We start from the raw sequence: 20,181 nt of genomic DNA, 5'->3' as shown, positions 1-20,181 counted from the left end.
GTGTGCATCCGAGCCGGCATGGGACAAGGGAAGGCCTTGTGTGAAAACTGACGAGTCTTCCAGAGAAAAGAGGGATCAAAGTGATCTTTATTTCTCGCTTTCTTTCCGAGACCCTGTTGCTCATACCAGGGATGGGTCAGAATGTTTTATCTAGATTTTTTTTTTTTTTTTTTTTTTTTAATATTCAATTTAAATATTTACTTTAATATTTTTAAACTGTGGGGTTTTAAAAGAGATTAATTTAGATTAATTTAGCATCAAACGAGTCATACAACAAAAATGTGTGCATGAATTCATTGCTTTCACGGAAATATGATAAACCCTAATATTAAACAACATATATACATTTCTTTTTCTGATGCATATAAATCTATCATTTCTTGTTCATTTCTTGTTTCCCGACTGGGTCAACAGAAAAAAAAATCCTCACCTTGTCAGAACACATTATATAGCAAGTTAAAAATAGTTTAAAACATATCTCGAGACTCCTGCACTCTGTCCAGCTGTTTTTTACTGGAAGGACGAAATGCTAAAGAATCCAACGAGAACGTATCTGATCATTGTTGGTGGACATGCCCCATAAACCAACATAGGGCTATCTTAAGTGAACTATACAAGATGAATGTCTTGAATGTAGCTTTGCACGTCCCTAACTCGGTAAGACTGTCAGTAAGATTCACTCATTAAAATGTGACTGAACCTCTGACACAATATACTCTGGATGCCCTAAGACTAGAGTTGACAGAAAGTGTTTATACACACACATAAGAAAATACACCAGCCTCATCAATCACAACCGAAGGCTTTTTACCTCGGCTACTGAAAGTTCAGCTTTGGATCAATAAGTGGTTTCCTCTCTCTCTAAACATCCTAGGGCTGCCTTTACTGCCTTGCCTCATGTCACAAACCACAGTAATTAACCAATTTGTAACAATGTAATACCTGTCAAGCAGCTCTCACTGCTAATTAATGACTGGGCTTAAAAGACAAATCCCTAAAGCAGCACAGTACTGTGTTACATGAGGGAGAGAAGGAGAGAAAGAGCTTAGCCCGAGGCTCTTATTGTCCATTACCACTTTTCTTTCCATCTTTTCTTCTATCTTCCTCTCTCATTCTGTCTCTTTCGCTTTGTAATCATCTCCTATGTGGTTAACACAGGCTGTTCTTTACTGTGCAATTTATTTAGTTGACTTTTTAAAGTACAATTCTCTTATACAGTATCTGTTCTATAAAATGCATAGACTGGTCAATAGCTGTGCGATAATACTTTATATAATTCCATATCACCATTCTACTATCAACCAACTATCAACCATGGTTTAATTTCAGGGAATATATCTGCTAGTGGCAAAATAAAATGCAATTTGCTTTATACAATACCATTTTTATGAACGTTTCTCTGCTTAATTCTTTTTTTTATTGTTTTATCAAAGAAACTAGAAGCAATTTCAGCTGTTTTACTATCACTGTTTTGCAAACTTCACACTCTTGACAAAACCCGATTCCCAAAGACATGCAAGCAAACCCGAACGTGAACATACAAATTTATTCACAGACTGAGAGTGTACCTGATTGGATAAAACGTGATATTTCAAAGAAAACCTTGCTTACAGCACCCCATTTAAAATGATTTTTACATTTGTGTGCCCATTTCTGATCTTGAAGGTTACGCACACACAGAGAGATGACAGTTGCGAGGGACCTCTCCAACCGCTAGTCATCGGTGGTCATGGCGGGGATGCTCTCTTGCTAAAATGTCATCACAGTGGGGTTACCGCACCGACGGCTTGATCAATGGCGCTCCCTTTTCTGCACCAGGAGCGTGAACAAGCTTCGTTGATTAAATATTTCTGAGCTTAATGAAGTACATTTACTCCAGAGTTAGCCTTGCGAACACGCCACTAGCGCGAGGAAGGCTTGTTAAAGTGACAGAGGAGTGTGTTCTTGCTACGGCTGAGCGACCTAACAGGATGTATCATTAACCGTGCTAACATGAGCAAGGCTGTTGCTTAGCAAGTCATTCCGGCAGATCATTAACAGGGGCAGGCGAAGAGGCTAGCGCTAGGTGGATTAGCATACCTGAGCTCTCGTAACGCTTGAAGATGTCTAAGGTGACATTTGATACGTACAATTATAAGTATGATTATAGGTTCAATTCAGAACTAGAACTGCAAAACCAGCTCTTCTGACCCAATCGCTGATTGGAATAGCGAATGGTTGTTGCTCTAAAAAGAGATACAACAGATATATCAATGGCCGAAAACGAACATGCATACTCTCAGAGGTCAAATGAAGACACAAAGTCTTTCGTTTTACCTTTGATCTCCCCAAAGTTGCCAGAACCCATGGCCAATAGCTTGTCCTTCCAGTCCTTAGACAACAGCCTCTCAATACTGGGGGCCTCTGGAGGGGAGGGAGAGACAGAAAGAGAGAGAATTACCACAGGCAGGCAACATCACAATATAGCTCATTTAAAGTCCATTTGCTGTAATAAAGGCCCGTCTCTCTAATGGCACCAACAGTAGGGCAGGAGGAAGAGAGGATGGAGAGAGAGAAGGAGAGAGAAAGACAGCGAGAGAGAAAGAGAGAGAGAGTTGAGCGGCTTCCTCACCTGCTGTTAGCCAATCATTAGCCCTATGCTCCAGCTAACACAAAGAGGCTCTTAATGCACCGGGTACAATGGACACATTATCGAGGCTGTGCGCTTTGTTTTCCTAATACACCCCGCGAACCCGCTAACCCCTCCACCCCACACGCTAATTACTAACCTGCCAAGGACGGACGTCTCAAACAAGAGAGAGAGGGAGGAAAATTACAACAACTCTCAACACCCCCCCCCCCCCCCTGTATTCCTCTCTAACACAAATACATGCGTACACCAGTACCAGCATCACCATCACAACAATTAACTGCGATATGAAACAAAACAAGAGGAAGAGAGCGACACAAAGAGTGAAAGAGAAACACAAGGTGTGTGTTTGTGGTAAATGACAGCAGTCAGTATTTTAGCTGGCTGAGAAACTACACACACACACACACTTTAGATTCAGTTGTGATTTCCTTTAGGTTTCATTTTTATCCTTTTTGTCATTCTACATCCTGTTGCTCAAAGAGTAAAGCATGATGCTTGGTTTGATTTCATATCATTTTATATGATAAATCATGTCTAAAAACACCCTTTTCCTCATTCAGACTAATTTAAATCTTAAATCACTAAACCCTTCGGAATATGAAAACTCACATCTCCAAAAGCAAAAATACACACACACACACACTTTTTACATTCAATTATGATTTCCTTTTCCTTTCCATTTCATTTTCATTCTTTCTTTTTGTAATTCTACATCCTATAGCTCAGATAGTAAAGCATGACGCTTACAATTTGGAGGTCATGGGTTTGTTTCCATATTATTTTATACAATAAATCGTGTCTTGAAAAACATAATTTAAATCTTAATCACTAAACCCATCAGAAAATTAAAATTCACATCTCCAAAAGCAAAAATACACACACATACACAGTTAAATACTTTTTCACCAAAGTAAAAACACCAGGTGGCACCATTACCAATTCAGCTGGAGTTAATACACTGAGAACTAACCTGTGTCTTTGCGACTGATAGACTGTACAGGCCCCAGGTGGGCGGCACACACACTTACACTCAAAGACTTGCCAAATAGAAGAAGACTTGCCAAATATTTCATGTCTGATTAGTGCTCAAACGTCCTCAGTGGCATGTCTGCAATTTAAAGTTAGTCGCATTCTTGCCTCGAGTATTTCTGAATATCCTTTGTGTTCTTGGTCTCGCCTCTGGACTTCAAAGTTTGACACTTTCAGGCCTGTAACAGACGTCTTTGGTTTATGGACGCACTGCCTCACAGTTCAGCCAATCACCTTCACTGCTGCTGTTTCTACTGACAGCTGTCTCACTGTCACCCCAACAGGTGTTATTAGCCCTCGGCTCTCTCTCTCTCTCTCTCTCTCTCTCCTCTATTCTGGCATCTGTGCGTAACAATGACAGAGGCTTTTAAGCCCAAGAGCTTTGACAAGCGAAAGGTTTCAACAAATGGCCACTCCGTCTATCCCCCCTGCCTGCTCTCTCTCTCCGTGTATAGTATAGTACTTTCTCCCTCTCTCTCACCGCGGCACCATAATAGTTATTATTTTTATTTATTAACATGGCTGCTATTGTCCCTGCTGACAGCTCCTTCACTTTAACTATTAATAAAAATAGAAAGCCCTCTTTTATGTGACAGCCCGCAGCGGGGATCTGTGCAATCGTTTACTGCAAAATGGACAGAGAAGGAAGCAGATATGCTGATGTATCTGTCTTTCGTGGCAGCTCCCGTCTTGATCTCGTTCTTCAACCTCTCTCATGGTTTGGGAAGAAAAGTTGCGGCTGTTGCGGCGCCCCTTTTCTGTGGGCCTTTGATAGAAGCACCTTTCAGTTCAGCCTGTGATGTTGCTTTTAGTTTTTTCAATATGAAAAACAACTTATGCTTTTAAATGCTAAAATAAGGACTTTAACCTGCCACTTTACATGAGCACATGAGTGTACTTAATAATACAGACTCTTATTTAAATGTAGTGAACTAAAAATCACAAATGAGATCTCTTTTATATATCTCCGTTGTTTCGATATATTGAGATTGGGATAAATGGATTGAGGCTTTAAATTAATTGAGAATTTTGATGGAGTGTCCTGCATCTCAAATGTAAAAAAAAATGGCAAACTATTTTCAAATGTCTCCCCTACAGCGTCAAAAGTTTCACACTATGCTCAGAATTCTGAAATGAAAAGTCATTTTAATATGATATTTTCAAGATATTTTAATATGAACTCAAACATTTCTCATCTAATATTTATAAAGACCAAAGCTAACCATATTAATGTAATAGCTCTATACACTTACTGCATGCTCAAATTGGTCTCATTTGCATCTCATTTATATCTCTTAAGGAAATTTAAAAGAAACGTATGAGAAAAATGTAATACTTAAAATAAAACCCATGTGAAAACTCCAAGTCTGAATGAGAAAACTTTGAACTATAAAATGTTCTATAAAGATAAAAGATAAACATACTAACTGCAGATTTAAAGTATGTGAATACCTATATTTGCTATGTGAATAGGTTATCGGCATTCAAAATATGTGCATAAGAGAGAGAAACAGAAGTGAGAGAGGGCAGAAACTTTGAGACTGGTCCCATTATTTCCAATACAGCAGCACAGCTTGTACGCATTAGTGTAAAGAGGTCTTGTTTGTGGCAGCTGGGTGGAACCCTATGCGCCCTTACAAGGTGGGGAGCACATTTTTGGTGGGACCAGCACTGCCTGAGGGGTACAGCAGAAAGAGAACAGTGGAAAAACACAGAGCAAGGGTGTGTTTGAGAGAAGGAGTGTCTGTGCCAAGATGTGTCAATTAGACATAATCTGATTGAGAGAGAATGTTTGTTAAAAGATATAAAGCGAGAAAGTATTATTTCTCTCTAATGGTCCTATTTGAAATATTGTTTCTAAGCAGCTTTAAAAAATGTTTTTCCAAAAATAGTGAGCAAATTAAAGGTAGTGGTGAGGGACAAAAATAAAATAAAATATGAATAATAGTATTAACATAAATGTGTGTAATATTAATAAGGAAGGAGCAATTCACACACACATACACACACACACACATATATATATATATATATATACACACACACACACACATATATCCCCATGGGGTCTCTTGATCAGATTTTGAGGACCATCAACACCTGAACTGTCCCTATACTCATTTCACCTCTATTTGTGTCTTGAACAGGATGTTAGGCAGACAGATCTGACAAACAAGTGTCGTCAGTTACGCACACTCATCTGTAAACTGAATATGAGATCACAAACTCACCAACCACCACACAAACCATGCCAAAATGGGAGAGGAGAAGTTAATCTGGCAATAATAGGTGAATTATGGGGCATTATTAAAGTTCACTGGCTCCAGAGGACTCCAGCAGCTGGCAGAGCCAAAGCCAAGATGTCCAGCCACCTGGCCCAAAAGCGTGGAAGAACCACTCAAGATGTGCCACCAGCGAGTGCACTTTCATTCTTCACACACCATGGTCCAACTTAAGGCGGTCTGGGCTCTGTACTTCACAAATAATTTCATCACCCACTCTGTGTTTCTCTATGCCTCGCCGTTGCGGTGCTATTTTTTGCCCAAACGTTCTGACTCAGCCCGGCCAACTCCATTTTTCCAATTATCTCATATTTGCAAAGCCAATGAGATGTTTTGTTCGGAAAAGAAAGAGGGGGCGGGGGTTGGTTTTGGAGGAGTGGAGAGAAGCGGGGAGACGGAGGGGGAATGAGACAAGGAGAGCCAGGCCCACAGTGGACAACAAAAGGGCCAGTGTCCCAGCGCCAGCTTCACGCGGGTGGGGAGGGCTCACAGGAAAGGCCCTGGCTCGGGCCCGGCCCAGCACACAGCACCAGAACAGGCTCCACATTGACTGCTCTTGGCAGAAAGCAACACGCTGCAGCAGCTCCCAGTCGCCACAGAGGTCAGGATTGAATAACCAATTATACAAGCACCCAGCTAGTTTATCTAAGGTTGGACAGAAAGGACGGTCACACACTTTGAGTTCAGTGCCGTATAAATGTCCATCACGAGACGCGCACACACAGGAGTCCAGCTGCGCTTAGATCTTTGTAAGGAGTAAACACAAACACACAGAGATGGGTTTCAATCACAAAACTAGTCATTAATTACAGCCTTTGTGACTAAACCACTATAATCAATGAATGCAGTCCAGATTCCAGATTTAGGGTATCATGTTTAAAAAAAGTTCATGAGATTTTAAAGAGCAAACGGCAGAAGTTTGATTCAGAAACAAACACGCTGTGCAAACTCTGCTCCTGAATTCCCCTGTCAAATGAAAAGATGATTATAATCACCCTTGATGATCAATTTATGTATGGCTGTTATTTGCCCAGAGACCATGTTGAAAATTCTTTCTAAAGGACGTTCAAACATCAGCAGTCGCTCGTGTTTTCTCCCGGCGCAGCAGACACTGTGAGACTGTGAGTGTAGAAACGCACAGAGCAAGAAAAAAACAGAAAAGAAAAAAAAAACATCGGACCAAATCTCTCATCAAAAGCCGCCATTCAAGCTAAAAGTCCCAATTATGTGTGCTGATGGAGGAAAAGGCAATGCTTAGCAACACTCTGTACAAACATTCACTCACACACAGAGAATGTCTTCTTTCTTGTTTTTGCTCAAAAAACGTTCCTGTCTTAGAGAGGTGACAAGCAGAAAGGAAAAAAGGGAAACATGGAGGGACAGAGCGCGATGGAGTGAGATAAGGTGAGAGTTTAGAGTTTGTGTGAAGTCTTAACGCGTAAAGCGTTAACAGAAGTCAACAGAAAGAGCAGAGCTGAAGTTAAAGGTTACACACCCTTTACCTTCAAGAGTGGTCACCAGGGTAACAGGCACAATTTTCTAATACAAAATATAAAAAGAAAACACCTCGCCTGAAAAAAAAAAAAAAAAACTGTTTGTTCTCCATCTGTACAGTTATTTTTCATTTTTCATTTTGTTCTAGAACAATGACATCATGGGTAAACGGAACTATATATAGTTCCTCATTAGAAGTTGTCATAATCAAAACATCAGAACTTATTAATGAAACACGAGCAGAACGGTGCAAATTGTTTGCAAAACCATTTGAACATAAACTGACAGTAAATTTGCGTAAACGAACAATTTACAGAAATTAATGCAGTATTTTACTGAACTTTATAGAATGTTCTAGAAATGTGGAATATGTGAAAAACTTGTGTAAACTACATTTGCGTAGTGTGATATAGAAGTCCCACAAGCACTACAAAGTGTGCTCTTCAGCTCTAGTCCTTAGTTAGATGATGATAAATCAATTTTCCATAAATGAATGGAAAATAATTCCCAACTTAAGTTGCAGGGTGAGATTTACAAATTGAAAAAGTCGTTTATCTCTGACGGAATTGTGCCCTTCACATATCTGCAATCCTTCTCTGACAGATGGTGTTGTGGGTGCTTATGTCCAATTTGATTTGAACCAAAACTCCCGCCAAATTTATTCTGGCACCTCTTGCGCGGTGCCAAATTTACACTGCCAGATTGAAATAACTGCGTGGAGGGCATGACATTGTGAAGAAGAATGTGAGCAAAACCATCACGACGTGTGAGAAAGTCTGAGAAAATTAAGACATTCTCTGAGGACGTCCAAGACTTCAAATCTGGCTGGCATACATCTGAGTATCAGCCACGCTACTGATACGCACACACACACACAAGCACGCACAAATATATGCAATTGTACATACATATAGAAATTAATTAATGTGCACACATGCAGTCATAACACACGCCTTTTTATAATGTGGCTTACTGTTGAGTTTTGATTTTAAGTGAATAAGCATAAACAGATTAACATATCAAAATTCTTAAAAGCTAAAAGCAAAGAATTATAATGATTGCAGACAATTAAGTGAGAAAATATGCAGTGAGGATTATGTTTCGCATATATGGGAATGTACTTTGTATAATTGATGTTTATGATCATTTAAATAGGTAAAATTACCTTTTTTCCCCCCCTGTATTATTGGGAAAAAGCAGATTGTGCTAAACATTCTGCTAAATATCTCCTTTTGTGTTCCATTGAATAAAGAAAGTCATATGGGTTCGAAATAACAAGACACAATAACACTAAATTTTCATTTTCGAGTGAACTATTCTCATCTGCGCTACAACCAGATTCCGACAAGAGCGTAATTTGTCGTGCCGCGGTAAGTCAGAAGAAAGGGTTAAGCTGGGCTCAGGACTCCCCTCTTCTCTGAGCACACACATTTCTCTTGTCAAAGGCATCCTGTTAAAGTAGGCCAGGGCATATTTGTGCTTCCTCCGTGTGCTCTATAATGGAAAATGACACTTTCAATCTGTCTCGTGGCAATAACCCCTCTTCAGCGTGTCTCGTGCGCAGCCCAGTCAGCAGAGAGCTGTCATAGCCCCGGGGCCCTGCCGCCACCCGCTTTCATTACATCACTTTAAAATGACAACAAAAGAATACAACGTGTTCGTCCGAGTCTCTGATGCATTAACTGTGGGACAGCAGGGAAAAAAAAGCAAAAAAAAAAGCTTTGGACTGTGGCAACCCACACACACGCATATGGTTGCAAACACTTGCTATCACAAAGTCCGCATCACACAAACCATGGACTGGAATGTAATCGAAAATAAATAAATAAGTAACTAAATAAATATATATAAAATTTGTCAAAGCACACGGCAGAGGCCGCGGTGTCTGTTAAAATCACAATTGCTGTATGTCACGTTGAAGTGTACTGTGGCTTTCAGAAAGCAGCTGTCACGGGCCTGTCACACACACACAGGCAGACTATGCTGACATGATAATGCTGCTTTGCATTTTGGAGGAAAAAAACAAAAAAAAAACACTCAGAAGTCTCCATTTTAAACTGTCATAACAAATGAAAAATGAAAACAGTTATTACCCATTTTACAATTTGCTTCCTCTTGTCTTTACATTGTTTTTCATTTCTTTCACATTCACGGACGCAGCTTTTTTTCCTGACGGAGGCATGGACAGACGCTTATCAATAAGCAAAATGGCTACGTCTGACCTGTGCAAGCAGGAAGTAGGGAATCTAAAGACATGTTTTTCCCTAACACACTCCGGATTTACACTGGATTTAATTGTTGCTGTTGTCTCTGTGTGCCTGGGGCAGTTAAAATGCTTGCTGTAAGAATGGCCGGCATTGTGTGGGCTTCACTGCTCCCAGATACTGGTAGCCATGTGAGAGCCATTAGGTGATTGTTAACAGCTCTAAGAAGCTGCCCATGCCCAGCAAAGCCAACAGACCCCTTCACCCACCATCCGACACATCCCTCAACTTCTTTCTCTTCATCTGTAGGACAGGAAGAGGGGAGGTGGACAGGGTGGGGGATGCGGTAAATGCTTTCAAGTTAAAACTTTGATTGCTTGATAAGGTTGGTCATGGGAAAACCTCCCCTCTTATAAGCTATATTGCATTTCCCTTGGTTAGTCACCAGCAGGGGTACAGGACGGCAAAAACGGCCCGTTTCATCTTAATTCGTTTATTTAAACCCTTACTGTGCGAGTCTGTACAGTGCACTCATAATAATGTTAACATATTAAATGCACTGGAACGCGGCACTTTAGAGGTCCTCAAATATAGTCATCAGATAAAAATATTAAGTGTGCACACTATCCCAGTTCCCAGTATCGTTCAAACAGAAACACACTGTATTGCAGTGATTCCCAACCAGTGGTACGTCCACCCCCAGGAAGTAGAATATAATATAAGTTACAAAAGCAACAATGACGGATTACTTAAGAATTACTATAGGCCTGTGGTAAGACAAAACAAAAAAGGTTGGGAAAGACTAAAGTAATGCACAAGAAGAGGTTTATCTGTGTAGAAAACAACAGAGGGGTGGGGGCTAAATCCACGACCTCGCTCTGTTCTCCTGCTGCTGTGTGCACACTGGGGTCCAAAGTCCCCGAAACGTCATAAGCCTGTAAGCAAATATACCAAACACATGACAAACTATACATTCTATTGTGCAAGAGTGCTTATTTCTGTTCTGCGTTCCATTTATCTCTCTCTCTCCAAAGGTGAGAACAGCCTCACGAGAAGATTAGAACGTGGCCTGGCCCTCTGATAGAGAATTCATCTCTTAAAAACGCTGACAACCTGACACACTTACATTGGAGTGCTGGCCCTAAATGAAGCTAATGAATCCTACATTTTCTCACACACCTGAACTTTTTTCTTCTTTTTTTGGAGAAACGGATGTATTCCCTGGCATTGCATAAAAAAGGGAAGGCAGGGCAAAAACTAAACAGCCCAAGTTTCTGAACACTCCCTCGACCAACCATTTATCATCCACCAGTAATTAACCCACTGCGTTTTTCTCTGCTCTTGGCAATAAAAAGAAGTAAACAGATATTTAAATGTGCGAGAAACATTTGCCAGAATGTGTAACCTGTATCTGACTAAGGGGTATGTGAATCCGGATGAAAGAAAAGGAGGTTGAAAAAGATCCAACTGAACGACAGGAACAACACTCTCTGAAACAGCACCTCTGAGCTGAGGAGGGCGAGAAGAGGTGAAGGGGAGAGGAAGAGGAGGTTTAGCTTTTAAATGGCAATAATTAAAAATATATAGTGTGGAAAGAGAAGGAAACATGTGATGTACGATAATTTGTGTGGTTTACTAAGATAGATACAGTCGGGGGGAATAAAATTGTCCCTAGAAATTTGGCAAAAATGTACACCTAAAAAGTAAAACCGATTAATAAATAAATGTAAATAAAAGAAATACATTTACATAAATACATTTAAATGTAAATAAATAAACATTTATAAATTTAAGGTTTACATTTGTCTATTGTAATTACAATTGCCTTTCTTTAAAATAATAAATTTCTCTATCATTTAGATAAATATATAAACCTCATCAGGCTACATAACCTGTGTTAGCTCATTGTGAAGACTGCTTTCAAAGTGAAAATCAGTTTCTTTATATCATAAACAATGTTTTCAATTTCAATTAAAATTTTCTTTGGACTATGCAGATGTGCCGAGGCATTTCCTTTGTGCGTATGCGTCTGTGTATGTACGTGTGTGTGCAAATCGCTTTGTGGCCGTGACAATGGGCCAGGGAACAGACGGTGAGAGTGTGTGTATGTCATCGGCGACTGCCGTAGACTGGCGGAGTGTGTCAGATCCAGCCTAAAATGACTAGCAGCTGGGGGTGACAGTTGTTTTAACAGCTGAGCTGACAGGATTAATTCAAATGCACTGAAATCAAAAAGTGGAGAACACCTGTTCAGTCTTCCAGCGGTCCCCACGTCCAGGCAGGGGATCAGGCTCGGGCGTGCAGCCAGGCTAGAGCTCTCTCTCCCGGAGAAGTCGGAGTCTCCCAGAGTCTCTCACCGCCACCATGGGACAGGAGAAGGGGGGTGGGGGGGCAGTGGCGGAATAGGAAGGAGTCCAAGAGCAAAGGAAGGCAGAGACAGAGACACTGGAAGGGAAAGAGGGAGGATTGGGATCCGCCTAGCTCATTTCTGAACATCTGGCTCAAATAAAGGGCCTATTTTCTGGCAGGCCGAAGGGTGCTGACCTAGGACCACTCAGCAGAGACAGATTGCTTTATTTCAAAGTGCGATGCCTGACCGCAGGACTGCTGGGGTTAATTCTGAGCTTCCCCCTTGTGTTCAAAGACCCCCTACCGGAGCTTCATTCACTCGCTGGTGTCCACTACCGGCATTCAGTCTCGTGCACTCAAAACCAGGAAGTGGAGCAGCTGTAAGGAGTGTGTAGTATGTGATGGAGAGTCATTGATAGACTGTGCTGTGTTTACAATCAACAAGGGAAGATCTTAGTTTGCAATCACATTAAATTCGACATAAAATGTTGAGCGTTAACCCTGTCCTTCTACTGATTATAAAGATTTCATAGGTCATGTGATATTTGCCTACACAATGCTGAAACAACTACTATCTCCAAACTTAAAACTTTAACCCTTTAGAATAGCACTAGTAGCAAATCCTGATATATAACTTTACTGTTTGTCATTATCGGATCCATTCACGATATTTCTGAACTTAAGTCTGAACTTTTCTTGACAGGTGACTGCGTGATTGAATTAACCAATGAAATTGGCTGGACGTGGCCAATCAGGCAAATATAACATTTCCAGTTTAATGAGAAAGTCATTTGAAGGCAACTCTATCGCCTCCTTGAGCACTGCTAAGAGGCTCAAGTGTACTCAACAGGACTGTGCACAACACAATGTGTTAGCCAATTAAGTTTTAATACTTGTTTCTGGACTAAAATCAATCTTTAACAGAAAAATATCCCGACAAACTGACTTCTGTGTGTTTACCTTTACCGAAGACTTTTGTGTGTGTGTTTTTACATACTCTACATGTTGTGTGGGTGAGCTAGTGTGTACACAGCCCCTGACATTTGGCCTGTGCACATCCACGGTTTGTTCTTATCTACTCCAACCCAAGCAAATAAACCTAAACCTGCTTTGTAATTTACTTAACATATCCCTTTTTAACCCTGCTGAGGCTCAAGTGAGTGTGTCTGTGTGTTAGAAAAGAAGAGAATGGACTTGGATTTAGATTTACAGGGGTGCGTAATGGATATGGGGAAGGGATTTGCGAGTTGGTGCAAGGCCTCTAACGCCACATCAAAATAACCAACAACCACTGACCCGCAATTACCCATAATGCAACAGTACGCCAAAGCCTAGTGGTCCAACCATATGCACATGCCTGCTATTGCTATATTTCCTCTTGCCTTGACTCCCTTTACAGAAATCACACACACACATACAGTTTCAAAAACGTCACCAGTGTGATTGGGAAAAAAAGTGCTGTGATGGAGATTCAGAAAGCTCTCTATCTACTAAAGCATGATCAAAGAGAGGGGTGAGTGATATTTTATAGAGCTCGCTCAGTTTTTAAAAGTTGCAATGAATATTCATGGGATATTGTATTCCATTATTTAGCATTAGCTTCAAAAATGCCAACACACACAAAATAAAATTAGCATGTTAATAGATATGGGTGTGCTCTGCAAATTAGCATAAGAATCACGCAACTGCTCAACGTCTGAGAGCTTTATAACTAAACAAATGGTGAAGAACTCACTTTATTTGTGCGAACTGATTATTTTTCAGGGCGCTGCCTCTCCATACTGATTGCGAATGCACTGGCATACAGAGAAGTTCTTAAACATCTCATGAAATCAGTCATCATCTACACGTCTCCATAAGGAATATTCATATTATGCAATTCACAGGCACATCATTAAATCCAGCAAAGCAAACGGAGCTGCTAATATATGGATTCCTCATGTTCAAACCCTGCATTCAGCCATCACGGCTCAGGAAAATTTCCAATTCATGCACGTCAATGATGGCTGTGTGCAACTGTCCAAGTCTTGAGCCACAATGGTGTGGCTATGGAACAGTCAGCTCTATAATGGCCCTGCTATGGAGCCACAGTCTAATTCATGAACCTCCGGCTTTTGTGCCTTTCTTAATGCCACACCAGGAGGTCAATAACAAAACTTTAGACACACAATCACAATTGCGCGCACACACACACACATAAGTAATGCACAAAGACGTCCATCTCAAAGTCTCTAATCCGATGCCCACACTTAAAGTTAAAAAAAAAGACCGCAGCGCTGTTATGCCAAAGGCTCTAAGTGTGTGTGTGTGTGTGTGTGTCCCCTCAGACAGCTTTTCCCATCCCATAAGCGGCATTCAGCTCTAATATCACCCATCCAGTGAGAAGGCTCATCCCTATTGATTGTCTTGTGCAAGGCAGCAGAAGAATACAAACTGAAAGGCAGACCCAAACAATTCAATACAACTGACTTGAATGTGCCTTTCATACGCTGGAACAATGGCTCGTTCACAATAGGGCCCCGTTAACTCTAATGTGTTCAGCTGTTTTGCCAACCTCAAAGAAAAGTACACTGACTTGGATTCAGCCGGAGACAAATTAACAGGCATGCAATCGTCTACTCTGGGAAAAAAAGGAGGCATCTTGTGCTTTTCCCAGTAAAGACTGACGGCGTTACTAAGAAAAATCTTTAGCGCTATAATGGCTGCGAGTTAGAATAGCTGGTGTTTTGTTGCGCTAGATTCTGTAAACAGATAGAAACTTTATTCAGAAGGCGTCTGTTTGTCTATCAGTTTGGATTGCATCATGCACAGATATACCCAGAGGAAAAGATTTATTGCTCTTTTAGTGTTCAATTATCAACTTTGACTCAGATGTTTCTGAGACAATTGCTGACTGAGTACAGTAAGAGTACTGAGGTATTATTTCATTTGTCATTATTCATTCTTATGGGTGGGTTTAAAGTTGGGCTGTCAAGATTATAAGATTAATCAACACTTATCAGGTACTAAAAGTAAGTAAAAATAGAGCAAAAGAAAGAGAGAAATCAAGGGAAACAGCTTTAGATTTCTCTTTCAATAACCTCTACAAATCCATATTTTGGTTTTGTGTAGTTCTCTATTCTCTCTTTTTCTGTCCTCAGTCTCTAACTCAGACCTCGTTTTTCAGAGCACGAGGGGAAGATAATGACAAACGACTCCAGTGAAAACCTTCCTCCTAATGTTAATTTATACATCTAGCTAATTACTACCAAATGCTGGAAATTGCACATTGAAGTTGTTCTCTCCCACTCTCTCACTCTTCGCTCACAGACGCTCTCACTGCTCGTAGCATGCCCTCCTCGCCTTCTATGTGCCTGAATTTGTCTGTATTTGGCTGCATATGGAAGTCCTTTGGTGTTTTTTTCTTGTTCTGATCTGTTCGATCTTACTTGATGCATCCTAAAAAAGCTGCTAAAGAACCTACAACTGTGCATACCCTGTGTTTATGTGTGTGTGCAAGCATATATGTGTATTTGGTATCCAATTATAGTATGCATGTGTGTGTGTGTGTGTGTGAGAAAGCACTCCACAGCAGCAGTCATATAGCAGATTAGCAGACCCTGGGGAGATTTAGACAGAGATGCACTGCTGAACTGCTTCAGAGCTCTTCTGCCCCTTTCGTCTTCATGGAAGAGTGTATCCGCCCTTCTTATTCTCTCTCATTGAGGGGTATGAATGCGTGAGCCCTTGGCTAACAATGACAGGGCCTAAGTGCTGTCTTATAAAATGCCCCAGTGCCTCCGAACACCCCCCTCATGCACGTCTCACAAAAGAGAATGTGAGAGTGTGTGCGGTGCAACCTCGCTCTGATCTTAAAACACCATTTGACGTGCCCTACAGTTCAGTGTCATGCTATAAAACAGTGCAGTCGCACAACTTACGGCCCACTGTGCATTAAAAGCCACCTCCAGTCTGACCCCAGACCGGTGTAGGCAGCGTAAGATAATAGAGGCATCCGGGCAGCAGCTGACCCCAGGACGGGCTTTGAAGCCAAAGCATCCCACAGAGAGAGAAGCAAGGAGAGGGACTCAATTAGTCAAGTCTAAATTGAACCATCAATCTCGGCTCACTCCATGGCCATCCGGTACGAGGGGGCCAGCACTCGTAAACAAGACCACGCTGTTACTTCAAGAGGGCTGTACGGCATCTGAGATGGAGAACTTTATGAGAAAAGACAAGAGAGTCGAGTCTGATTCGTCATTTGTCTCATGTATGTGGAATATTTTATGCATTAAGCCAACAAAAACAAAACAAAACATGAAAAATAAATATTCACATTTCTAATACTGCAATCACTTCCGCTGTTACAGATATTAAAGAACACTAAATTATAAATACAAATAAATGTAAAAATAATTACATAATAAATAATAATATTGTATATATATATATATATATATATATATATATATATATATATATATATATAATATATTATTAAATTACAAAATAATTTGAATTTATATAATTAGAATATAAGTTTCACAGCCATTAAATACTATTTACGACTGGAAAATTTTCTTAATTTACCCGTAGTTAACAGGTATGGCAAAAATAACTTTATGGATGAGAGTTACTGATGAGAGGAGTGATCTATTTTGTGTGTAAAAGCACACAGGGTGGGGAGACTCAAAGAGAGGCACAGGAAGGTGAATGAGACCATTGTCTATAAAGGGCTGTGACACGTATGCTCAGCTTGAGAACTGTGTGTGTGTGTGTGTGTAAGGTTCAGTGCTAAGGGAACCAACCAAAGCTGGGCCCAGACCATGAATCAAGCTCAGCCCAGCGCCAAGGCTGACAAACACACACTCGCACACACACGCGTGGACACTCGGGAGACCCTGAACATCTGTGCCCCACATAACACAGACTGCCAAGCACTAGTGAGGACTACATCTCCTCCACAGAGAGCTGGGGGGAGAGGAGGAGGAGTGTGATCATACCATCAAAGAAGAAAGCGTCTCAAAGATTTGGAGTAGTTCAAGATGAGGATGAAGTTAATTTGCAGTATAGCCTTCTGATTGCAGTCAGTCTTTAAGAGTGTGTTGTGTGTGGATGACACAGGAAGTGCTCTGTGAGTGTGTGTTTGCTGTCCAGACCCCTGAGAGAGACACTGTGCTCCCTCTGAACCCCTGACAGCCCTTCTGCCCTCTTTCCATTACTAAAGCTAATAACACACACACACACTCCAGCACGCTGCTGCCTGACACTGACACACCACACACACAGGCTGCTGGAAACTGTTCTTGCAGCAGTTCTGAAATATATTTACACATATATATATATACACATATAGTGAGAGATAAGAGGAGGCCTGGAAGGATTTTTTTTTTAGATTTTCAAGCTACAAATTTATGCTGAATATTTTCTTTTTTAAATAAATGTTGTGTAAAATAAATATTCATTAATTCACCTAATTGAGTTAATCTTTTCTGCTATATATCATCATATATTATGATCATATATTAATATTTCTAATTATAATCATCATCATATATTAATATATGATACCAGCCTGCTTTCTAGATATAAACCCATTTTGGCCGACCAATTGTTTACCCACTTGCAACAATGTATAAATCTGTGAATGCGAGCAGTAACAGGTTGATACGGAAACTGCTTTAAGATGTGCAGTATCATTGAGGCCAGCCGATTAGGGACAGACTCGGACGCGCGTTTATAAAGGCCAAATGCTCTGCTCTTGGTCAAACGCACATTGCGCACACACACACACACACACACACTCGCCTGACCCAGTATAAGTTTGGCTGGTATCTCATCGTAACAAACGACTCAGCTCGGGCTGTTTATCTGAGGGGAAGTGGAGCAGCGAGGGGGGACAGGTGAGCAAGCGGCTCGCTAACACGCTGACTAACACACTCCCGATTTCACACAGGGAGTGAGATGCATGTGGCCCTCTCTCAATATTCTCTTACTGCTTTCTGACCCATTTCCTTTCTACTTTCCCTTCACAAGCCAGCGCTACATTTCCACCACACCGAGCGACTTTCGATGAATGTGCATGTATATGCGAGCATGTGATTGATCCGTCTAGAAGCAGCGTATGGGAAAGAGAGGGAGGGCAAGGAGAGAGAGAGGGAAAGAGAGGGAGGGCAAGGAGAGAGAGAGAGAGAGAGAGAGAGAGAGAGAGAGAGAGAGAGAGAGAGAGAGAGAGAGAGAGAAAGGGAACGGTAATAATACGACCCTTTCATAATGATTAAAGCATTCATTAATTTTTCATCATAACCTGCCGTTTGCAGCTAATGGTCTTTGTGAGGTACACAAGCAAACAATGGACAGGCGAGTTGAAAAGGGATTTTTATCAGGCTATGAGAGGCCTGGCTAAATGCACTGCCCACATCCCCCTCTTTATTTTTCTCTTTTCTTTTCTGCTTCTTTTTCTCTGTGTCCGAGCTTCTTGAGGGACTGGGGCTTCTTTTGTTTGCACATTTCATTTGAACAGAGAGTAGAGAGATAATGCGCTACTGTAGTCTCCTGCTAATGGACTGTCTGTTTTGCTTGCTTGCTTTTTCTCAAGTTCTATAAGTATCCTTCCTATATTTTTCCTGGCCTCCTGTATACGGCAGCTGTTGAATTTCACGGCCAGACTCTTGGTATGACCTTACGGCTTTCTCAAATGTAACTATTTTTTCTGACGTAACTATTAAAATCAAATGTAAATGAAGCAAAATCCTGCTTGGTTTTTATAGAACAGAATGATGCTCACACAAATGAGCAGAATCAGTGCCAGCAAAACTCCAATGCCTGTCATTTGCAAAGTCTTGATGATCAAATCATGATGCTTTTTATATACCAATATCATGTTTAAATCCATTCTGCAGATTTTCCCCCAAATCAGAGCTGAAAATAAAATAACATATAATATAATTGTAGAAATTTCCTGCAAAACCGCAGACCTGAATGGAAGTCAGTGGAGCGAAATCTAGGGTGACCTCAGTTTAAGACAAAGCATGGAGTAACACAACAGTTGTAAGATACCTCCGCACTCCTGTACATACAGAAAAGAGAGCGTGCTAAAGCCTGCTGTACTGTATGTCAATACTATGTGAGTGCTAAATCAGTGAATGCTAGCTTTGTTTGCCTGCATTCTTCACATGGTTGACAGCAGGATCAGCTTTAAGTAGCCTTCAGTGTGCATGGGGTGAAGAAAACAATTCTCACTGTACAAACACACGTCCGTCCGTCCATCCATCCATCCATTCATTCATCTACCTACCTACATCCATTCATCCATTCATCCATCCATATATCCATCCATCCATCCGTCCACTGTCAGTATTTTCACATGTTTATTAGCACACACATTGGCTAATTCACATAGGGAGCAGGTTCTGATTATTCATGAGGAACTGGCCTCTAATTACAGAGCGAGTGTGGTGTGATGTAAGAGACAGAGAGAGAGAGAGATCCTGTGGAAGGAGCTGAGAGCCGTTATCTCAGTAATCAGTCTGAAATGAATATGCAAAGTGTGGCACACAATGGCTCCGAACAGCTGATCCCTGCCTGCTTAAACAAAGGCCTGACTTTATCAACAGCTCTCATTAAGCAGAATTTGTTAGTCAGGAATGATGGGTAGATAGATGCAAGAAAGAATGTGTGCGTGCGAGTGAGTGAAGGAGAGAAAGAAAGACAGAGTGAGAGACGCTTGCCATGAAATCCTTCACACTTTCAGTCGGTTTCACATTGTAATTTCATCACAATAAGACGTACATGTGTGCCAATGTCCTCTGACTGTCTAATACAGTGAACTTTTTCCACCGACAGGGTGCCAGTGCTGATTTCGGAAACCAGTGCCCAATCTGGATCTATTCCATGTGCTGTTTCCACACAGAAATACTGGTTCTGAAGGGAAAAAAACTGGCTGCGCAATGGCTCCTAAAACCTGCTGGTCTCCAACCAGGAAGTTTAAAAAAAAAAACAACAACAACTCAAAGCTAGAAAGCTCCCAATAATCAAAGAAACTCACTACACTGGGAAAAAAGTCTGATGTGACGATGCTAAACATCTTTAAATTAATTTAAATATGTAATTCAATTGATTGCTATGAATTTTATTTAACAATATATGAATTAATTACTAATCAATTAATTCTTTAAATTACAAATTACTACTGAATTCAAAAGTATTTATA

At 40.8% G+C, this 20,181-nt stretch overlaps 1 protein-coding gene across 13 annotated transcripts in view; it reads right to left on the bottom strand.

Annotated features, from left to right (window-relative positions):
• The window catches only part of sox5 (SRY-box transcription factor 5), a 235,917-nt gene that overhangs the window by 33,119 nt on the left and 182,617 nt on the right, over positions 1-20,181 (bottom strand). For 12 of the 13 annotated variants that reach the window (XM_079869700.1, XM_079869709.1, XM_079869708.1 and 9 more), the window contains one exon: positions 2,317-2,403. The exons of the other annotated variant lie outside the window; for it this stretch is intronic. In XM_079869700.1, the coding sequence (XP_079725826.1) occupies positions 2,317-2,403 (87 nt within the window). The remainder of the gene's footprint in view (positions 1-2,316; positions 2,404-20,181) is intronic. 13 annotated transcript variants of the gene reach the window in all.

The sequence above is a fragment of the Squalius cephalus genome (assembly GCF_949319135.1).
Source record: "Squalius cephalus genome assembly, chromosome: 4".
In the NCBI taxonomy this organism is placed as follows: domain Eukaryota; kingdom Metazoa; phylum Chordata; class Actinopteri; order Cypriniformes; family Leuciscidae; genus Squalius; species Squalius cephalus.
This window is presented reverse-complemented; position numbering and strand designations above follow the sequence as displayed.